Raw genomic sequence first — 21,944 nt, 5'->3', positions numbered from 1 at the left:
TGAAATGGACGATTTAAGTGCAGCGTTATGGTTTGAAGGAGAAGAGTCACTAACTGTTTTGTTTGTACCTCCCCTGCTCTGCCCTGTCTTATGCACATATTGGGCGGAGGGATACCCATTTTACGTCGAATGGGCGAAGGGTTACCCTTTATGCAAATCAGTGATGAGTCTGGTGGCACCACAGCCCCTGACATCACATAAGAAGGCACAGTCAGCCAATCAGCATGTGGCTATAAGATGTGATCATATTCTGTGGCAGACACCCCTGGGGCTAAGACGTTGGGGGACCCTCAGGCAGAGCTGGGGACAGAAGCCGGCCCAGTGTGAATGGGAGTAACTTGCCCTAAGGTGCGGGAGGAAGCCTGTTCCCTGCTGGTGTATTAAACAACCCTCGCCAGAACCATTTCTGCACCCAGAGCTCCCTTGGGAGGGCAGGTGGGTGAGGGAACTGAGTGGCTGGGAGTGAGGACACCTGGGTTCGATGTACGGCTCTGGGAGGGGAGTGAGGTCTAGTGGTTAGATCAGGGTGGGACTTTCACCTTTGATAATGTAACTGTCAGAGTAAGGGATCCTCGCTCAGTCCGAGCCTCAGTTTCCATCTTCTCTCAGCCCCACTGGGAGTCACCAACTTCCTCCTTGATGGCTCTGCCCCATTCTGTGGCACTGGCCTTGGTGAAAAGTTCCTCCTTGCTCATTACTTCACATGACCCTTTGGTGCAGCAGAAATGGCTTCACTTCTGCCCTTGCTTCAAGCCCACGCCCTTCCCCCAAGCCAGCCCATGCTGGCATCTGACGTTCTTGGAAGCCAGAGGAGATGGAGGCTGGGAGGGGGGATCCCCGCTGAGCGGAGGTCTGGAAGCGAGGAAGAGGGAGGAGCTGTGATAGCCCAGGCCGGAGGAGATGGAGGCCTGGGTGGGAATCTCAGCTGAGGGGGAGCTGGATTTCTGGGAGATCAGAGGGGTGCCATTGGCTGGGCCAGAGAAGATGGAGGCTGGGATGGGGCTGGGTCTCTGGGAGGAGCTGCCCAGAGCCAAAGACCTAGACGAGGGTTTCAGCGGTTCAGCATTCCCAGGAACTCACACAAGAACTGGCCTTTCCCTCTGTAAGGCAGGGGCTGCAGCAGCTTGCTGGAGCTGACATGGCCTCACAGAGCAGTGAGGGCATCATCAAGCTGTCGAGGGAGGAGCTGGAGGCCCTTAAAGCTGCCTTTGAGGAAGGGAACCTCGCCGGAGTGGCCTCCAGGCTGCAGGAGATGCTGGAGTCGCTGGAGAGCATCCAGCTGGACGTGGGCATCACGGGTGAGACCGGCTCCGGAAAGTCGTCCTTCATCAACGCCCTGCGGGGCCTCGGTGATGAGGATGCAGGTGCCGCCTGCACCGGTGTGGTGGAGACCACCAGGGAGCCGACTCCATACCAGCATCCCCGGTACCCCAACGTGACTATCTGGGACCTGCCAGGGATCGGCACACCCGATTTCCATCCCGACGCCTACCTGGAACAGGTCGGCTTCTCACGCTACGACATCTTCTTCATCATCGCCTCGCAGCGCTTCACCGCCAGCCACGCTGCTCTGGCCCGCCACATCCAGGCCATGGACAAGAGCTTCTACTTTGTCCGCTCCAAGGTGGACGTGGACCTGGATTCCTCCCTCAGGCGCCGGCCATCCAGCTACAGTGAGGTGGGGGTGCTGCAGGAGATCCGGCAGAACTGCCTGGAGGGTCTGCAGGCCCAAGGCATCCGCTCACCCCAGGTCTTCCTCCTCTCAGCCTTTGATCTCAGCAAGTACGACTTCCACCTCCTGGGGGAGACGCTGGAGAGGGAGTTGAGCCACCACAAGCGGCATGCCTTCCTGATGGCCCTGCCCAACATCTCCCTGCACATCCTGGAGAAGAAGAAGGCTGCCATGCTGAAGCAGATGTGGCTGGTCTCCACTGTGGCCTGCGGTGTCCACGCCACGCCCATCCCAGGGCTCCTGATCTCCTGCGATGTGGACGTCCTCGCCAGGACCCTGCAAGGTTACTGCAAGAGCTTCGGCCTGGACGACGACTCTCTGGAGAAGCTGGCGGCAGAGGTGGGGCAGCCGGTGGGACAGATGAAGGCTGTTATCAAGGCACCACTGGCCAAGGAGATCTCCAGCAGCCTGGTGGTGCAACTGCTGATTCAGGCAGGTGGCAAGGTGCCAAAGCTATCCAAGGAGGTGCTGCGCTCTGTCCCTGTGCTGGGCTCCATGGCATCTGGAGCACTGTCTTTTGCCACCACTTACAAGATGCTGAGGAGTTTCATGGATGAGGTGACTGCCAGTGTCCAGAGGGTGCTGATCAAAGCCTTCGAGGTGGATGCTGAGCAATGAGCCAGAGAGGAGGAGAGAGAAAGATCAAGACACCTTCTATGGGGGGAAGTGGAGACAGGACCCCGACATCCCCAGGAAATCCCCTGAGCTTCCTACCAAAAGTCAGAATTTCATTCCCTAGCTGGATAGAAATACAGCAATGAATTTCTAAAGATTCTGTTGCAGTTGTTACTTTGCTTTTTAAACCTCAAATATCAGATCTGGTTCTCCTCTCACTGACACTGGTGCAAACCGTAAATCCATTGTAAATATGTTGTCATAAACTGGGGTATCGCCACTATAAGTAAACACCTAATTGTAAAATGGGCATAACTCTGTTGTAAACACTCCATTGTAAACCAGGAGGAACTCTGGTGTAAACTGGGAAGAACTCCATTGTACATACATAGTTTAAAGCTGTGAGGAGCGCCATTAGAAGAAAACCAGAGACAGATTTTAAGTGAGTACAAGCAGTGAGGCACAAAAGTTAGAAATGGTTACAAGAAAAATAAAGATAAAACACTTACTAGTGTTTAATTTACCAAACTGTATTAGATTCAAGCAAAGTTTCTCGCCACATGCTCCAGCAGATTACTGACCAAACTCTCAGGTCAGGAGCTCTCCTCTGGAGTCCAACAGCTGTTCTCCTTTGTCTTCTTAGATATGATGCCAGAGACAGACAGGGAGAGAGAAGAGGGGTGTCTTGGGGTGCCTGCCCCTTCTTTTTATAGTCCTGCCCCCCCTTTGAGAAGCATTTCCAGCTGGGAGCAAGGCGATAGGCAGGCTGGTGGAGAAAGAAACTTTCATACTGTTTCTTCGCTACGCTACGCAGATTTTTGTCCCTGCCCACTTCCTCGCCAAAGAATGGCCACTTAGAAGGTATGTCCGTCAGCCTTGTTGACAGATGGCTGAGGCGTCAGTTTGCCCTTTGTCTCTGAGGAATTGTTTAGCTGCTCCCCGGACTAATCTGGGAAACACACTTCACTCATGATTTCAGATTACGTCCATAACTTTACATATAATGCTGCCACGTGCATTTTGCCATGACATTACTGATCAGCAAGTTATCAGGTTTTAAATGATACTTCACAAGGCATACCTTGTACTGACACTCTTCCAATAGTCTGTAGGGTGTGAACACTGGCATTTTCTGTCACAATGGGGCACTGACACAACCCACACATTGAGACACATGGGACTAAGGGATGCTGGTGAGTGGACAGTGGGGACTGGAGCAGAAAGGGTCTTGTACGGCAAAGAGGAGGCTGTGTGATCCTGTGGGGAGTGGAAGCTAGGGGGTCTAGGTTCCAATCCCAACTCTACCACTGACCTGCTGGGTGACCACGGGCGAGTCCCTTCCAGTCTTTGTGCCTCAGTTTTTCTCTGTAAATTGGGATAATGATGCTGATTACTTTTGGAAAGCACAGCACTTCTGATCTGGGGATAACACGCGCTGTACAAAAGTGAACCATTCAAACTGAAAGATGAAAAATGACAAATTAAATAAATTCTTCTGATTGTTCTTAGTGGCCGGAGTCATTTCTGAATATCAAGTATGTGATGGTGTGGGAATGGTCCATAATATTTTGTATTAATATTATGTGTGCCTCAGTTTCCCCTATGTGGTGCATGGCTAACTAGGTAGTGGGAAAAGGTTGTTTGCTCTTTGCAGAGACCCAGTGATACAGGCGTGACTGATGTCTAGCTGTTTGGAGCCTGGGGCCCCAAGCCCATTGAGAGTCCAAGAAGACAATGGCCACTCCAATTGCCCAGACATCTGGAACCTAGTAATTAAAAACCATAGATGGCCCACCCTCCACAAGAAGCCAGCCAGGTGTGACCATCTGGAGAACAAAGGGCTAAGGAGGTGAGGTCAGGTGACAATGTTTGCCCAGGAACCAGTGGTGCAAGTAGAAATCATTTCTTGCTGGTATTGCACTCACGGGAGGGACACAAGGGAGGGCACGTGACCTCCCCATGTGACCCTCCATGTGACTCCTCCCCGCCCTGCCCCCATGCTCTCCCCATCCCCTCCGACACCCCCTTTACCTGTCGAAAATTTTACAACTGTATCTCTTAAACAGATGCAGTTGTAAAATGATGCTTTGGGCCCCTGGTCCTACCTGTACTTCCAGGAGTCATTGAGGACCCAGCAGCAACCCAAATTGAAAACTTCTTAAATGAAAGAAGGAAGGACAGTCACCCCACTTTCCCGTAACACACTATCAGTGCCTCCCTTATGTCCAGACTAAGCGTCTGCCAGCTTGCCTTTATCTAAGTCTTGCTCTCCGCCAGGCGCGAGGAAAGCAAAGACGCCGCGCCCTCTGGGTTTGATGGGAAAGAGGCATAGAACTGTGTGTGCCATGTGCAGCGTGATAGTACGACAGCCCACAGTGTTTTATCATTTTCCTCAGCATGACATACAGGAGGGGCAATCAAAATCAGCCTGGCAGAACATGCATGAGAACTGTCTCTGGACAGATAAGCAATTGATCAAAATCACATTCTCTGATCTCTTGGGGCCAAATCCTGTTCCCATTGAGATCAGAAGGAGTTTTGCTATTGAGTTCAATGGGAATAGGCTTTGACAGTTGGAGAGGAAAGAACAAAACCACTCAAGCAAGGGCTATGTTGCTTATACCGCAGGTATCAAAGGCTGCTGACTCATGTGAGAAAGTCAGCAGATATCTGATCTTTGTCCATTGCAAGGGAGAAATCAGCAATCAATCAGGCTAGAACAGTCTCTGTACCATGTCCAACTCATAAATCCTTCTGCAAAGGATCAAGGAGATATGAAGGCTCCAGACTACCTTAAAGTCCTCAGTCCCTTGGTTAGAATGCCCCCATTAGTATATGTTCATAGTCCAGAGGCTGGAGCAGGAAAGAAGCCAGAGCAGGAAAGAGGCAAACTGGATACGTTTCCAGGCCAGGGCCTTATAGTTTCTGCCAAGTGCCAAGTAAAGGGAAATCTGTTCTCACTGTGAAAGATGGTGTTTGGAGTCACATGGGCAAGTTACATGTCCATCACCCCCTCCCATATTCTAGTTAGAACATTCACAAAAAGTCCATTAAGTGTAGACAAGCATTTTCCAGGGTCCATCGTGAGCTAAGTGTTCCTTAATGGGCCATTCAACTTGACTTGTCCCTTCATGTGCTGGCTAAATACCTTGTGGGCGTTACCACAAGAGCAAACACATAGTAAACATCGCTAATATTCATAACTTCAGATACCAAGATGAATATACATGCATAGAAATAACATAATCATAAGTACCAGCTATTTCACCTACATGACTATTCCCAAAAGAGATTCTGAAAAATCACACCACGTATCTGAGAGCCTATGTGCCAGCACCAGCCCCACTCGAGTTTTGTTTTCTGTTATGTTACAACAGAGATGGAGCCAGTGGCATGACTCCATTTGGCTTAAAAGGGCGAAGTTAATTTTTAGCTGTTCAGGTGTGACTGCACCTTTGGTCAGGTTAATGGGCTGCCATGTTCCTTTGCAGTTAACTTTTTAATGTTCATAAACCTGGTATGTGCTGAGGTGGTTTAAAGCATAACACAGGCTTTTAAGTTTGCAAATCTGTGACCCTCTGCCTCTTTGAGATTTTATTAATTATTATTATTATTATTATTTGCTGGTCATAATGTGGGAGGGTCTCCTCTCTGCCCTCTGCTCATGAGGTTATGTATGTGTCTTGTAGCACTTGTCTGAACACCAACTGGAAGGATTTTTTTTTCAGTAAGTGTGGACTGATTCTTTTCTCTTAGAAGCATGTCATTTTTTCAGGTTCACACTGATTAACACAGAAAACAGGTGGGGCTGTTAAACTTTCTTCAAATTCCATAGAAAATTAAGGTCAGCTAAAGGTAAGCCATTGTTTAAGTTTGTTAGCATATGCATTGTGCTGTTAAAGCCGTATAAAGAATGAATGCCCTCTCTAGCCGCATTCTGCTCCTTTAAGGAGCAGAGTGCAGCCCCACCCCTGGAGCCCCAAGTCTTTCCGGTACCCCGTACCCCCTAAAAATCTCTTGCCAGTACTGAGTACTGGAGAGTATCACCCTACTTGCACTACTGCCAGAAACAAAAACAAAGTATAGAAGAGGGGCCCAATGGGGATGTTAAGGGTGGGCTGCTAGAAGCAAGAGATGCTCCTGCACTGGGACTGAAGTGGGGTCCGAGGGCTCTGTGCTTTGGGCTGACCCAGATGGACCGGGCTGTAACTCTCTGTTCTCTGGCTAACCAAGGACTTGCCATGCTATGTTCCAGACAGCTAATAAACCCCGCTGCTTTCACCATGCTGGCTGAGAGTCACTGCACATGCTGAAGGTGGGGGTGCAGTGCTTCCTTTGGGTGTTCAAGTCTCTCTCAGGTGTTCAACTCAGGCGGACTCGCGGAACGGAGCTCACGGTGTAACAGAGGGATGCTCCGAGGTTCGGCCTAAGGTGGCGGTGAAGCCAAGTGGCTTCCCCTAGTGAGAGTGTGTCCCTAAAGTGAGTCTGATGCACTGAAGGAGTCCTTACAGGGACTGTTCCAGAGCTATGACAAAGGGCAGAGACACTGTTTAAATGAAACCTAAATAGCAAAGTTACTGCTTTCACCTGCCTTGTTATTATAGCCGTGGAGGATCTACAGAGCTCCAGCTTCCTTCTTGGCTTCATCAGGAGCATTCAACTCCACCACCTGAATCAACACTCAGCCACAGTATGCAAATAATCAGTAATAATGCGGTAATGTCAGGCCTGTCACGTACTAGTGCATCAACCCGGAGTTTCCTGGCTGGACTGGAAGAGGCTGTTTTGAAGGGCAATACATTAAGGTACCTAAAACATGAACTAGATCTGACCCTGTTTAGTGTTTTTGCTGGAAACCCTCTGCCCAGCTTCTGCCTACGTGGCTGGAGAGTTCTGGTATTTGTAAGTTGTGTTTGCTTTTATTGAGTGGCTTCACTCTGTATAAATATTAGATTTGCGATTGGTGCATCAGAGGAATAGCTCTGTCTCTCTGGTCAGAAGCTTCTGATGCTGAAATCTGCAGTTAGACGCCTCAGCGACACTGGAACGAGGGACCAGGTGAGTCCTGGGCCTTCCCCTTAGTATGTTCCTCAGTGATGTCACATAGCAGTAGTTGCGATATATCAACACGACAAATAGTAGCTTTAAAAAGCCCAAGACGTTGTTGGTTTCTCTACATCTGTAAAATGAGGATAATGCTCCTGAGCTGCTCTGTAAAGTGTTCTGAGATCCACTCATGAACAGCGCTGGGCATTATTATTACACAGCATCAGCATGGCTCCGTCTGGCTCCCCAGCACACATGAGCCTCAGTGGACTTATCCTCAGAGCACCCAGTGAAGAAGGGACAGTTCTCACCCATTTTACAGCTGGGGAGCTGAGCCCAGAGAGAGCCCATCACCTGCCTGAGGAGAGAGTGATAGAAAGGGGAATTGAACCCTCCTGATCTGAGCCTTAACAAGCCCCCCTCTCGCACTGGGTAGCTGTGCGGCAGGGCCCTTTGGCTGGGCTCATGACGGTGTGGCCGGGCTGTGTGCATGCAGCTTCCACAGCATGAGTGAAATGTGCTGGTGCCGGTTCTGCTGCAAAGCAAAGGGAGAGACTCCTAGAAAAAGGTCTGAGATGGGACTTGGGTACTGATCCCCTCGCTTCCCTTCTCTGGACCTGATCCCAGTGCTGACTGGAGCCAGTGTGAGGCATTCCATTGACTTCAATAGGCTTCAGGTCAGGCTCTATCTGCCTCAGTTTTCCCATCTGCAAAATGATATAATGAGACCTGTCCACCCTACAGGGGCGATGCGAGGCTCAGTTAGCAGAGGGAGTGCAGGGTCAGGGCTTGCTCTGTGCACATGATGAGACTTGGATTCCTCCCGGCGCCCCGTGAAGCACTCCCCCGGTGCTCCCCTCGCAGTACGGCTCCCCTGAGCTTCCCACCCCACAAGCCCATCACTGAGCCATCGCTGAGCCCTCAGTGGGTTCTGAAGATGAAAACTGGCAAAACCCCATTGAACTCAACGGCTGCAGGGTGTTAGTGCCATGGGCAGGTTATGCAGAGAGCCAACATTGCCCACAGCCCTGGGAGCAGGAGATTTGGGGAGGAGCCACCCCCGCCCTCTGTTCTGTGACACTAACTAGCACCAGCCTGGCTGTTAACCAGATGATTTACTGTTTCCCCCGCTGCAAAGTCAACAATGAAGCAACTCGCTCTCCTGCTGCTCCTCATCTCAGTGACCAGGGTGGCGCCTTGCTGTAAGTGGCTGTTTAGTTTTCCTCTTCTGGGAAATAATTCTCCCAAACTCTGACCCTGCCTCTCGGATGATACGTGCAGGGAAAGAGCTGGGCGGGGTTGCTACAGGGAAGCCTTTGCTAATACACAATTGAGACAATAACGACCCTAACTGGCAGGCAGCCTCCGTCCACCCCTAGCTCACAAGGAACCTGCTCCAGTGAATTTCTTCTGTCCATATCCTGGAGCCCAGGTTGGCAGAGGAGGGCACATAAAAGGTATTACTTTTATTACTCTGTGTTACGGTTATGCCTAGGTGCCCCAGTCCTGGACCAGGCCCCTGTGGTGCCAGGCGCTGTACAAACCCAGAACAGCCCCTAATGGCTGACAATCTAAGTATAAAATGTTTCGCTCTGAAGCCGTTCTGGCCCCATACATTGTAAGAGAGAAAACTCCTAACTAACCCCAAGTCACCCCCTGTGCAGCCAAGAGCGTGGGTGCTGCTGAACTGAAACTCGCCATCCGTGACCTGCTGGACAACTGGAAAGACACGTCCTGCTCCCAGAGTGGCCAGAGCTACCAGAGCCTGCCCTGCAGCTGCAAGGAAATTAAAGCCACCTGGGACGAGGCTGGAGGTGAGTGCGGAGGTGTCACAAATTATACCTGGTAGGACACGCTCACAAGTGCTACGAATTACACCTGATAGGACACGCACACAAGTGCTACGAATTACACCTGGTAGGACACGCACACAAGTGCTACGAATTACATGGATTCAGTATCTAAGGATTACTCCTCCTGGTGTATGATGTGCTGGCATTTAAACAATGGTGGGCCCCAAACCAAAATGGAGTCACATGTGCTAACTTTTCCTTAACAGAGGCGACATCCCCAGACCTGCAGAAGCTGCTTTGCCTCTGTTGGGTGCCTGCTCCAGACCCAGTGTAAAGGCCACAGCTGGGTCCAGTCAGTTCAGATGCACCCGCGCTGCTCTGTGCTGGGAGCAGGAGCACCTGTCTGCCTGTGGGCACAGTGGGGAACCGCATTACCAGGGCTGGCTGTGAGACACTCCGCTAGCCCTGCCAGCCCCAGTTGCAGCTGACAGCTCCCTCCTGCTCTAGCCTGTCTGCCTTGCCAGCAAACTCCTCAGGGCTCTCCCAGCCTAAACCTCGCCTAGCCGGTAACTCAGTAAACTCCGGCCCCTGAGCTCTGAGGAGACGTCTCTCCGCAGTGCATGGCCCCTAGCACTGCACAGGACAGGAACTATCTTGACTGGAGCTAACAAGCACCTCAGTTCAGTCAAAGCACGGGGCCGGGTTAGATAAACAGTCAAACCAGTTGACTGGAGTAAAGCGAGAGAGGTTTTAAATGAATTCCCGTAGAAGGGCTCCAGACAGAAAGGGCTCCCAACAAACAAAAGTAAAACTACACTTTCTAATGGCAAAGACGTAACTTCACAAGGTTTGTTCCAGGTGTTTCCCGACCAAACTTCCTTTCCCAGCAGTGGTTGGCTACTTCTTAGTCAGGATCCCCACGAGTCCCAGGTTCTGCTTTTCCTTGTCTCCTCAGGTGAAGGAAACTTCACTTTATAGCCCAATAAGCCTTTGAAATGGATCCGGCCAGTGTTCCTGTTCCTGCTGGGGTGGGTGCCAGGCTGTCTTCGCCCCGCTGGTGATTTTTACAATGCAAACGAGTGACACGAGACCTCAGCTCTCTGCCAGCGCCCTGCTGCTTAGGCCCCTGCCATGCACAGCAGCTGCTGGCAGAGAAAAGCTTGTCGGGGCTCCTGCTGCCTTATCGGGGTCCAGCTGGTCTCCCCTGGCAGAGAATTTCAGAGGCACAAGTGGCACAGAGGCACCCAACTCCCATTGCCCAGCGTGTGCCTCTGAAAACCTCCCCTCCCCTCCCCCATGGACCGTGGTGTGAGTCTCAGCTGGAGGAAGGGCGTGCAGGACTCCGACAGGAGGCCAGAGGCTGCTTTTGGGGCTGAGCCCCTCCAGCGCCAGGTGACGTCCAGGCCAGGGCGGGTGCTCAGCCCCTTTGACAGTCCGAGGGTAGCCAGTGGGAGGCAGATTCTTTGCCTGGCTCAGTTCCACCCATCGTGCAGCCCCCAGATCGAGTCACGGCAGGCTCAGGCCCAAAGGAGGGACATAGCGTGGGGACACGGACAGCAGGAGGGGCAGGGGGCTCTGAATGAGGCCTGGGGCCTTTCCTTAGTACAAATTTCCCCCGGGCCTGATTCTCAGTTACACTTAGGCCTGGTCTGCGCATGGCATCTGTCCCGGTGTCACTGTGTCAGGCCGGGGGATGGTTTTTCCTGATATATTGATACCAATCCTGGCCCAGTGTGAACACAGTTATACTGGGAGAAAGATGCCTTAGACATGGATAGGCTATTTCCCTTCCCCTAGCCCAGTATAAACCCCCTTTAAGCCAGTATAAATTGTGTCCACACTAAGGAGTTGTAGCGCTGTAACTACACCGGTATCATGAAAGTGCTACAGCTCGTGTGTGGAAAGGCTCAGGCCCCATCACCCTGTGCTTTTGGAGTCCCTTTAATTTGCATTCACTTCCCGCTGCCAAGGGGGCTTTAGTGCCCCTGGGAATCGGGCCGCTCTGCTCCCGGGTGCAGGGGCACGTCCTGCTCCAGTGACTCCGGGTTTGCGTCCTGCTGCAGTGCACTAGAAGCTCCTCACCTGGGCATGTTTCCCATTTAATGGCTGGCTCCGAGGGGGCCTTTCCCCGGCCCTGGCTGACCAGCTCGGTGCTCCCCCTTCCCACCCCGCTCCCTGCAGATGGGATTTACGCCCTGCGCACCGAGAACGGCGAGACCTACCAGACCTTCTGCGACATGACCACCAAGGGGGGCGGCTGGACCCTGGTGGCCAGCGTGCACGAGAACAACGCCTATGGCAAGTGCACCACGGGCGATCGCTGGTCCAGCCAGCAGGGGAGCAACATCAACTACCCAGAGGGAGAGGGCAACTGGGCCAATTACAACACCTTTGGCTCCGCGGTGGGCTCCACCAGTGATGACTATAAGGTGGGATCCCCTTCTCCATGACCAATAGCTCCCTGCTGGGGAGAGAGGGTGTGTTAGTGGTTGAATGCACATGGGGAGGTGGGGGACACAGGCATGGGGGTTATATGGAGGGATGGCCCAGTGGTCAAGGCACTAGCATAAGGCTTGGTAGCCCTGGGCTCCATCCCCTGCCCTGCCACAGGCTCCCTGTGTGACCTAGGGCAAGTCACCTAGTCTCTGTGCCTCAGTTCTCCCCCGTACAATGGGGGAAGGTGCTTCTTTGCCTCACAGGGCGGGTGTCACAATAAATATACCACAGCTGGTGGTGTGCCCCGGTCATGGGGGTCTGGGTAAGTACCAGGGTTGAGAGGTTTCAACTGGGTCCTCACTTTTCAGAACCCCGGTTATTACGATCTGCAATCCCAGGACCTGTCCGTGTGGCATGTAACCAACAAGACGCCCCTGAAAGAATGGAAGAACAGCTCCATCCTGAGGTACCACACTGAGACTGGCTTCCTGTCCTCAGAGGGGGGAAACCTCTTCAGACTCTACCAGGTGATGGTGCTGGGCTGGGGGCTTTGAAGGGGCGTGTGCAGGAGGGGCTGGGTGGCTCTGCTGGCCCCAGTGTAGATGGAGGAGCTGGGGTGGGCAAACCCTCAACACTCTATAAGCACTCCATGCTGGGGGACTAGGGGCTGATAATGGGACAAGGATCCTTCCCCTCGACACAGGCCTTTGGAATCTGACTGTGACCTTGGTGTGAGATGAGCTGGCTGGTCTCAGACAACTGCTGGTGTTCACGTCTCAAACCCGCCACCCCCTTGGCACTGACGTGCTGACAGACACAGCAGAGAGGCTGAACGGTCCACGGAGACTGACCTCACCTCACACCCTGGAGATGGGGGGCCAGTGAACACAGGTGCTCTGGTGCTAGACCAAGCCCTCGACCCAACCTTGAGCCCTTTGGGGTTCAGGCGTCCTAGCAGTGGTATTTCCTCAGTGCCAGGGTGGTGGGCAATGGGGCTTGACAAATGGTGATTCTCACCTATTATCACTTACTGCCCACATTGTGCCAGCCCCTAGTAGACTCCCCAGAGACCGGGGCCCCACTGTGCTAGGTGCTGCATGGACCCAGAACAGAACAACAGTCCCTGCCCCAAACAGGCTGCGATAAATCCACCCCAAATGGCACCTTGACATGCCAGATTTCCCTGCCCACTGCTGGGATCACTGCTGTGCCCCAGGGCTGGTCCATGTGAGCAGCAGCAGCCGTGACAGAACAAATCACCCAACGAGCATGTGTCAGTCAAGGCTGCCTTGTCTGTGCTGGAGCTGCCCTGACACAGGGATGGAAACTAACACTGGATGCTCACTGAGCAGGGATTTCCCTACACCACCGCTATGGGGGTGTTTACCCCTCCTGAATTTCCCCAACACCCCCCACCCCGCCCCCAGTTTTGTGAACTAGTTACATGCAGTGTTGCCAATTTAGTGATTGTTTGGAAATGTGAATTGAAATTGAAACATTAATACACATTTTAAAAGCATATACAGTGTATGATAAAATACGTGTATCTGAAAAAGTATAATAGATTTGAAATGTATGAACATAGACTAGCTTCCTTATACAGCTGTTGTTTTTATGACCATGTCAGTGCATTCATTTTGGTGATGTTGGCCAACCTAATAATTTCAAATTATGATTTGTAAACAAAGTCTAAATGAGCTCTCCCTGACAGCTAGTGATGAGCTGGGCAGAAAGGCTTCCGGACCAGATTGTATTTACATTCACACTTAACCTACCCAGGTATCCAGCAAATAGAGCTGTGTTGCCCAGGTGATAGATTTTGGCTGGGGTTGGGTTACAAATGACTTGAATGCAGGGGGTAAAGAAATGTTGTTATTCTTATTGTCTGAGTAAAGGGCAGTAGAACTGTACTTAGCCTCTGCCGATTGAGGGCATCAAGAGAGAGGGTGGGGACAGGTGTTTTGCTTGATGGTCTGCCTGAGTCACAAGTACTGTTTGATCTTCCCCTCTCCACTGTTTAAAGACAGAGCTGATTAGGCTCCATAGAGAGTCTTTTGTTCTGTTAAGTGATCACTACAGCTGAAATCACTGAGAATCAGGTCTAAGTGCTTAGACCTGCTGTGGGACAGTGTTTCTGTGGAAGAGATGGCCCAGTCTGCTCTAGCAGAGAGGTTCCCCCACTGAGAGCTCAGCTGAATTCACTGAGAGCTGGGTGGAACCTCAAGAGACCAACTCGCAGAGGTCACAGTGGCAGGTGGCAGCAGAAGGTGATGGTGCAGGGCCATTGGCAACAGAGCGATGGAGCGAACGGTGGCACAACGAACAACAGTGGCCATGGCCAGAGCGAACAGTGAGCAGCTGGAGGAACGAGCAAGGTGCCTTCTTGCCCCCAACCTGGGAGGTGAACTCATGTGAAAGCACCTCTGAATTCTGAGTCTCAACTGACCAAGGACAACACCGGTGAGTGTTAATGAGACTTTTAAGAATGTTGGAGACACAACACAGTTCATGTGAAAAACATGGCCATGGCATCATACTTTCTATTTAGGCAAGAGATACCACACATTGCAAACTGGAGGTCAATGTTAAGTGCATTGTCACTTGTTCATCCTGAAGTTGAACACTGGTTCTGAACAAGACCAGCAAATGCTCACTATCTTTCTGCAAGAAACTCAACAGACTGGCTAGATGCATGTTGTACAACAGTGAAAGACTCAACAGCTGAAAAAGTGAAGAACTCTCTCACCACATTCAAAAAAATTGCATACATGGCTGATGAACGCACCAGTGCAAATGGTCATAAAGTATTAAGTCATTGTGTACGTTATCTTGATGTCAGTCATAGGCCAGTAGATGCATTTCTAGATGTTCAAGTTATAGAAGACAGATTGGGTACATCTGGGACAACCCACATCTTAGAAGAGTTAAATGCTTGTCAATTGGACCCCAAGCAGATGGCTACTTGTGCATTTGATGGAGCTGCAAACTTCTCTGGAAGACATGGTGGAGCACAAGCTTTGCTCAGAGAAAGGTGTAACCCTAGTCTCTCCTGTCCACACTGCAGAGGCCATCTACTCCAAGTAGCGCTAGTACGAGCTGCAGACCCTTCAAAAGACATTAAAAAAAACTATACATTTAATGTCTTTATTATATTCTTTTTTCAGCAAGAGTCCAAAAAGACTGAATATCTTGGAAAATATAGAAGATACACTGGGACTGAAGTTCAAATTAGTCCAACCTGGGAAAACCCTCTGGCTTTCTCATGAGCAATCCTTGACTGTTGTCTTAAAATTACTCCAGCCATTATTACTGGCTTTGGAAAGTATCTACCAAGATTGGGGAAGCGATAGCTCAGTGGTTTGAGCAGTGGCCTGCTAAACCCAGAGTTGTGAATTCAGTCTTTGAGGGGGCCATTTAGGGATCTGGGAAAAAAATTGGGGATTGATCCTGCTTTGAGCAGGGGGTTGAACTAGATGGACCTCCTGAGGTTCCTTCCAACCCTGATACTCTATGGGATGGATCTAAGTAGTGAGGTTGGTGGATTACTTTTGCTTCTACGTTCAGAGAAGACTATTGCCAGTCTCTCTCTTGTAAGTCGACTGTTGAAACCTCTTGGGTCATTAAACAATGCCACCCAGGCATTTGCTACAACAGTAGTAGATCTTTGTCCAGCAATAGAAGCTACATTTGGATCAATCAGAGAGCTATCCATTGAAAAACTACTGGAAGAAGCAAAGACTTCAGTTCAGAAGTTGACTAATGAAGGCATTTATATTGAATCCTTAAGTGAAGAGGACAAGAAGTGTTTGTTAAGACAACTGGAAAAGTACATAGACTTGATTCTTAAAATCTACAACAGCGACTTCTAGATTCTACTCAACCTCTTTGTCGCTTTTACAGATCCCTGTCCTATGAAACACCGACAGTTGAGTGGAGTGAGGCACGACCAGCAGTGGGGCTGCCGTGTGCTCAGGACAGAACAGATAATTTGAACACAGAGTAGAATATCATACGACGAATGAAAGAAGATTTGACATCAACTTTTTTTTTATCATCACTAATGGCTCGACCCGATCTTTATGTTATGTTTCCTGGGCTGAAAGAAGTAGGAATTCATCTCTTGCTACTAGTCACAATGGCTACAGTCGAGCATTCTTTTTCATCATTGAATAGAATTTCGTGTTCTGAAAGAACTCGCCTTCTGCCTGATCACGTGAATGAACTAATGAGCACATCAGCTGAAGGAATGGAAGTACCAGACACAATAGAAGCCACCAAAGATGAATGCATTGCATTCAAGAAGTTCATTAACAGAGTTGTGCAAAATTATAGCAAGAAACCAAGAAGGATGTAGATGTCGTGCTTCATAGAAGGCTTGAGTAGCCAACTTTAATTTGTGTGACGATATTAAAATCTGATAAAATGGTCATGAAACATTTTGTCAGTTTTTACTATGGTGCCATACAGCCCACCTTCACCCTCATGGTCTCACCCCTCATCGGCCCTGACTCCCCCACCCCATACATTTGAAACGCACATCCCTAATTTCAATTCCTGGGGGAAACACTGTCACTGTGTTTGTGTCTTCCAGAAATACCCAGTGAAATACGGCGCTGGTGTCTGCAAGACCAACAATGGCCCCGCCGTGCCCGTCATCTACGACTATGGCGATGCCCAGAAAACTGCCAACTATTACTCTCCAAATGGCCAAAGTAAGTCTGGCAGTGAGCGTGCCTCTCCCGCCGCACAGCCCTGCCCTGGGCTTAAATTCTCACTCCTGGAGGAATTCTGTGCAAAAAATTAAAAATTCCGCACACAATATTTTAAAATTCTGCAAATTTTACTTATCATGCCCGTTTCAATTATTTTGGCAATTTATTTCAAAAAACCTGTCAGCAAGTATGTCTGTAACAATACAGAAACACGAACATTTCCCCCACGAGTAGAGACTCAAAGAAACCCCTATGACAACCCAGATCCTGCTTCTCTACCTCCTGTCCCCCAGAGCCCAACCGGGGGGACAGACAGTCAAAGCCCCTTCCTCCCAGAGCATAGCCGCATGCCCCCCCAGCCAGTATACATGAACCCCCTACCCCTCAGAGCCCAGCTGCAGGGCCCCCCAAGCCCAGGCACCCGCCCCCCTCCTCCTCAGAGCCCAGGGATCCAAAGGGAGACACAAGCTAATGCTGGGTCCCAGGCAGGGCTTGCACAGAGTTTCCTGCGCGCTGCCTCCTTCCCTTAGCTGCTGGGAACCCTCTAGCTCTCTCCCCCTGCCCCGGCAGTGTCTTCTATGTGCCAGCTGGGCTAGGCTGGATCCAGCAGCCCCTACTGGTGGCCAGCAGCACTGCAGCCCATTTCTGTGGGGGAAAGGAATTTTTGCTCAAAAAACATTAATTTCTGCAAAATTCTGCTTTGCACAGTGCCACAGAATTGCCCCAGGAGTATTTCCCGGAGCCTCCCCCACCACATCTCCCCACCCACAACATGCTATAAAAGCTCCAGGGGGGTTGAAAATAATTACCAGGGCTCTGCCCTGGACAGCTCCCTCTGAATTTAAGCCCTGGGCCTGTTGTTCCAGTCTGGATGATCTTCGTTTTAGAGAAGTGATACTCAGACCTCACAGATTCAGGAGTCAATTAGCGATCAACATTACCCAAAAGAGCCACAGGGGTGTGAATTCATTGTTTCCTTTATTATACTACTATTCATATTTCAACAGTATGACAGGCAAAATATTTATATATTATTCTCACAGCAAAGAAGTTAATAACGTAGTGCCAATTGACAACTTAACTGGTTAATAACACAGTAAAAGCCTCCTGACTGGTTAATGACTCAGATGGGTTAATAATTAAATTACACAGCGTTTTAATATCAGGTGCTGCCAAGAGCCACAGGAGATGCGTTAAAGAACCACCGGCCGCTGGCAAGCTGCAGTCTGAGCATCACCAATTTAGAGAAGGGGAAAACAATGAAACAAGAGAGAGCAAATGGAAAATCCCCAGGAGAGAGCACGGTGTGTGTTCCCCACTTTAACATGCTACATGGTAACTGCACATCATCTTAGGAAGGTAAAGATGCCCTGCAAGTGACAGAGCTGTGACCAGCCCGGCTGAGATTGGTAATTCCTGATCATCTCTGGGTCTGGAGTTCCTGATCCTTAGTCCCCAGGCATTCCCAGTTCACACACAGGGACTTACAGAAGGGGACTGACTGAGATTGGCGCACTGTTCCTTCTCTCTGCCTCTCCATAGCAAACAATGGTCCTGACCTGCCCTTTTCTGTCACCAGCTGAATTCAACCCCGGCTACATCCAGTTCCGCGTGTTTAACGCTGAGAAGGCGGCCATGGCTCTGTGTGCTGGGGTGAAAGTCACTGGCTGTAACACCGAGCATGTGAGTATCTGGCCAGCGTGGGGGTTAGCTGGGGAGCAAAGGCCCAGCTGATCAGCCTTGGGGCTGCCTAGGGTCACTGCCAGAGCTGGCCGGCTGCACAAGAACTGCTTTTAGCTCGGCACTGGCGCAGGGTAGGTCCAGTTTGTGCCCCCTGTGCCAGCAGGGACAGCTGTACCCGTGGAGGCAATCATCCCCCAGGACAGGCCAAGGGGGTGGATGATAAATCTCTCCTCTGGGGAGACTTGCTGGGAGGGAACAGCTCACAGGAGCACTGATGTCAGAAGTTGCTGTGGGCACTTTACACCACTGGGAAGTCTTCCCAGGTGTAATTTCTGCCAGCAGGAGGCCTGCAGCCAAAGCATCTGCCATGGGGAGCCAAGAGTGAATCAAACCCACTCACTGTCTGCTCCTGACCTGTTATACCAATAAATTAAAAACCAGCAGGATCTTATTAAAGGGGAAAAGGCAAAATACCACATTTATTGTGAATACAGAAAGAATCATAGTAAGCAGTTAGTTATAGCTATAACATTCCATTCAACCTCATATTTATTCACACATTCATTCATACATACACACAGACACAGACACACACACACAGGTTCTGTAAGGTTGTTATCATAGTTACCAGCCTTAGAGTTGCTCATGCCAAGCCACTGGCCAGGTGGCCTGGACATGAGGAGGGAGCAGGGTCAGATGCACATCTGATGCTCCTGGAAGTTGGTTTGCAGAATCAGAGCTCAAAGTTCTCACTTTCTAGAGTCCATTTTTATAGGCATTTCTTCCTATGCCAGTCTATGGGAATTGCTTCATCATGCTGATGCTGAATCAATCAGCAGATGTCACATTCCTGACGGCTCCGTGCTGCCAGATGTTTTCTTGTTCTTTGGTTCTCCCATTCTTGAGGCTGTTGGGTGGATTCCAGTCTGCCCTCCGGGGGTCCTCTGGTTGTTTCCACTTGACGCCTTCTTCAGCCGATGGACACTGCATTCTTAGGCTGGCACCTCCCTGATCATTCAGTTATTATCCACACCCAAGCATCCATCCACATACATCCTCTATCTCTATTTTAATCACAATTGTTAACAAAGCGAGATGAATACAACAAAAGGGCGGGGAGTCTCTGGGTGCTGTTTCTGTTGTTACACAGTATTGCTTTGAGACTCTCTCTGTGTGAGTGGTTGTTGTTACAAAGAATTGCTTTGAGAACAGACTCTGTCTTAGAATGTACTAACACAATTAGCAGCTTGCAAGTTTAACACATAGAGGGAGAGAAACAGTACCAAAAACTAAGAGACCTCTTAATTAGTAATACCCTGGAATTTAAACTATGGGGAATCAAACTCATTTGTGATTTTAATATAGAACTTCTTTAATATGATCCAACAGACCCACAGAGGTCCATGGGGCTTGGAGGTGTAGCTGGGGCCCTACCAAATTCATGCTCATGAAAAATGCATCATGGACCGTGAAATCTGATCTCCCCCGTGAAAGCTGATCTTGTGTGGGCTTCTACCCTGTACTATGCAGATTTCACGGGGGAGACCAGCATTGCTCAAATTGGGGGTCCAGACCCAAAAAGGGAATTGCAGAGGGTCACAAGGTTATTTAAGGGGGGTCCCAGTCTTGTGCTGTATCTACTCGGCCATGCTGCCTCCCCAGCTCAAGACTTGATTTCTGTTCTAGGGTGTGATACACACCAATGCAGCCCCTTCCCCAGCAGCCCCTTCTCTGGTGCCTTCACAGATCCACTGATACAAGGCCACAAGGGTCAGTATGATGGATCTCCTAGTCTGACCTTCTGCATAGCACATGCCAGAGAACCTCCCGCAGGGATTCTTTCATCAGGCTTTCTGGCCCTTGCCAATCTTCCCAGTGCAGGTCTCCCCGAAACTCCAATGGTAAGGGATAAATTGTGAGCAACTTGGGGAATGGGCCATGTTTTTGTTCTGTGTTTGTACAGCACCTAGCACCAGAGAGCCTACCCAGGACTGGGACTCCGAAGCAGCACTGCAATGCAAATAATAAATAACAACAACAAAACCCAATGGCCTAAACTGGCCCTGCCCCTTGTGCAAATGTTCACACCAGTACAAAGGGAGTGGCAAACGCTGGCATCTGGGAGCACTTTGAACCCACTTTGCACAAGGGTAAATGACTGCACAAGAGTCAGGGCAATGGAGGCTCTGGTCCCAAGAGTTAGGAAGGGATTTAAACCTTCATGCTTCAAGCCATTAGCTGACCTCTGACTGCAGGGAGTCAGGAGGTGACTTTCTCTGTGGGCAGATTATTTGCCAACTGGCTATAGCAGGGTTCCTTGTACCTTCCTCTGAAGCAGCTGGCACTGGCCTGGAGACAGGAGAGCAGCTGGATGGGCCCCTGCTCAGCTCCTGCCTGGCAACTCCTGTTCTTTCCCCAGCACTGCGTGGGTGGAGGAGGGTTCTTCCCAGAAGGGAACCCGGTTCAGTGCGGCGATTTCCCTGCCTTTGACTGGAACGGCTACGGAACCCATCAGCACTGGAGCGTATCCAAGGAGATGATTGAATCCGCAGTGCTGCTGTTCTACCGCTGAGTCCGGAAAGGCTGGCGTGACCCAGTGAAGGACGCTACTTGGCTCCAGCCGAAGCTGCTCCCTGGGAGGAGAATTATGGCCTCAGCTGTAGACATCTGTGATGCAAATAAAGAATGTGAAGTGGGCTGGGGTCTCAGCGTGATTTACTCCCCTTGAGACACAGAGAGGGCTGAGAGGTTCTGAGCTGTCACTCTTCTCGGGGCTGGATTCTGCCATCCCCTGCCTTCAGAGTGGGGCCTGAGGCTGCAATTCACAACAATCAGCTCAGCAGAGTTGAGGTCAGTTCAGCATCTGCGGCCCTGTTCTCTGCCGGGTCATGGCTGGGTTAGGCAGTGACCAGCCAGCTTTCAGAAAGCAAAGTCCCGTTTATTCACAACAAAAGCATTTCCGAGCAAACATCTCTGAACCCAGTAAACAACATATCCGAGGTCTAGCTCAGCTGGTGGTCACCACTGCCCCCAGGGTGACCATGTCAGGTTTTTAAGTACTTCAGATCCTGCCACAGGTCCTGTCTGGTCACCAATTCAAGTCAGTTCTTGGACCCTCCTTTGATCAGGCTGATCTTTTATACAGTATAGTTACTTTTTTTTTCTTATGCCTTTTGAACCAGGTCAGACCAGTCAATGATATTCCCCAGGTGGGCCAAACTTCACAAGCCTTGTTACTGGCATTGTTTCTGTGTTGGAGATTTGTATTAATTACCCACCTGATGTCTTTGTTTCCTTGGGAAAAAACTTTTATTTCATCCATGGAGCCAGGAATACAATCACTAGCCAGCCCCTACATGTACCGATCACACGGATAAAGTTGATACAAAAGTCTTTAATAGTCCCTGTCTTTGTAGGTCTGCATCTGTCACAGACGTAATTTCTCAAGGTCATCCAGCAATCCATTGACAGAGCCAGGAATAGACCGAAAGTCTCCCAGTCCAATGCTCCATCCACTAGGCTATGCTCCCTCCCCTTGCTATAGGTGGGGCTGGTTGCGCACCCAATTATTATTGCCTCACACTGCCCACAACAAGACCCTGTTCTCAGCTCCATCTAACTTTGCCAGACTTCAACCCTTTGGGCTGGAGTTTTCCATGCCAGCTGTCTGCCTCATGGCAGATTTTTTTTTTTAATCATTACTATTTTCAGCCAAATGGTTCAGCGGTTTGTGAGACCAAGAACATTGTTTTCCCCACGTGATGCCATTCTAACAACATTTTAGCTGAACTGCTCTAGCCCGCCACGGCGTGGAGCTGGGATGGTCTTTGGGTCAGGGATGTGCCTTTTGCCAGCCTGGTGAAAATCAGCCCAAAGTCGGCCAGAGTATAAGCCTTTGGGAAAACTGCACTTCACAGGTGCTCAGTA

General features: G+C 50.3%; 2 protein-coding genes across 4 annotated transcripts; both read left to right on the top strand.

Annotated features, from left to right (window-relative positions):
- Positions 1-327: 327 nt before the first annotated feature.
- Positions 328-2,456, top strand: LOC102939959 (interferon-inducible GTPase 5). Its single transcript, XM_043535458.1, has 2 exons — positions 328-348; positions 1,112-2,456. The coding sequence occupies exons 1-2, from the start codon at positions 328-330 to the stop codon at positions 2,348-2,350; spliced, it is 1,260 nt and encodes a 419-aa protein (XP_043391393.1). The 3' UTR covers positions 2,351-2,456.
- A 4,842-nt stretch (positions 2,457-7,298) lies between these two features.
- LOC102937661 (intelectin-like protein) lies at positions 7,299-20,732 on the top strand. Of its 3 annotated transcripts, XM_027828348.3 has the most exons (8): positions 7,300-7,405; positions 8,532-8,595; positions 9,058-9,207; positions 11,368-11,615; positions 11,991-12,149; positions 16,214-16,334; positions 17,914-18,017; positions 20,437-20,731. In XM_027828348.3, exons 1-8 carry the CDS (start codon positions 7,355-7,357, stop codon positions 20,587-20,589), a joined length of 1,050 nt encoding a protein of 349 aa, XP_027684149.2. In that variant the 5' UTR covers positions 7,300-7,354; the 3' UTR covers positions 20,590-20,731. The 3 variants fall into 3 exon arrangements, with proteins under 3 accessions (XP_043391391.1, XP_027684149.2, XP_043391392.1); XM_043535456.1 differs by lacking the exons at positions 17,914-18,017; positions 20,437-20,731 and adding an exon at positions 17,501-17,669 and having other exon boundaries at positions 7,299-7,405; XM_043535457.1 differs by lacking the exon at positions 9,058-9,207 and having other exon boundaries at positions 20,437-20,732.
- Positions 20,733-21,944: the final 1,212 nt, after the last annotated feature.

Source organism: Chelonia mydas, chromosome 24 (genome assembly GCF_015237465.2).
Source record: "Chelonia mydas isolate rCheMyd1 chromosome 24, rCheMyd1.pri.v2, whole genome shotgun sequence".
Taxonomy (NCBI): Eukaryota; Metazoa; Chordata; order Testudines; family Cheloniidae; genus Chelonia; species Chelonia mydas.
The sequence above is the reverse complement of the archived record's forward strand: the minus strand, read 5'-3'. Positions and strand labels throughout refer to the sequence as shown.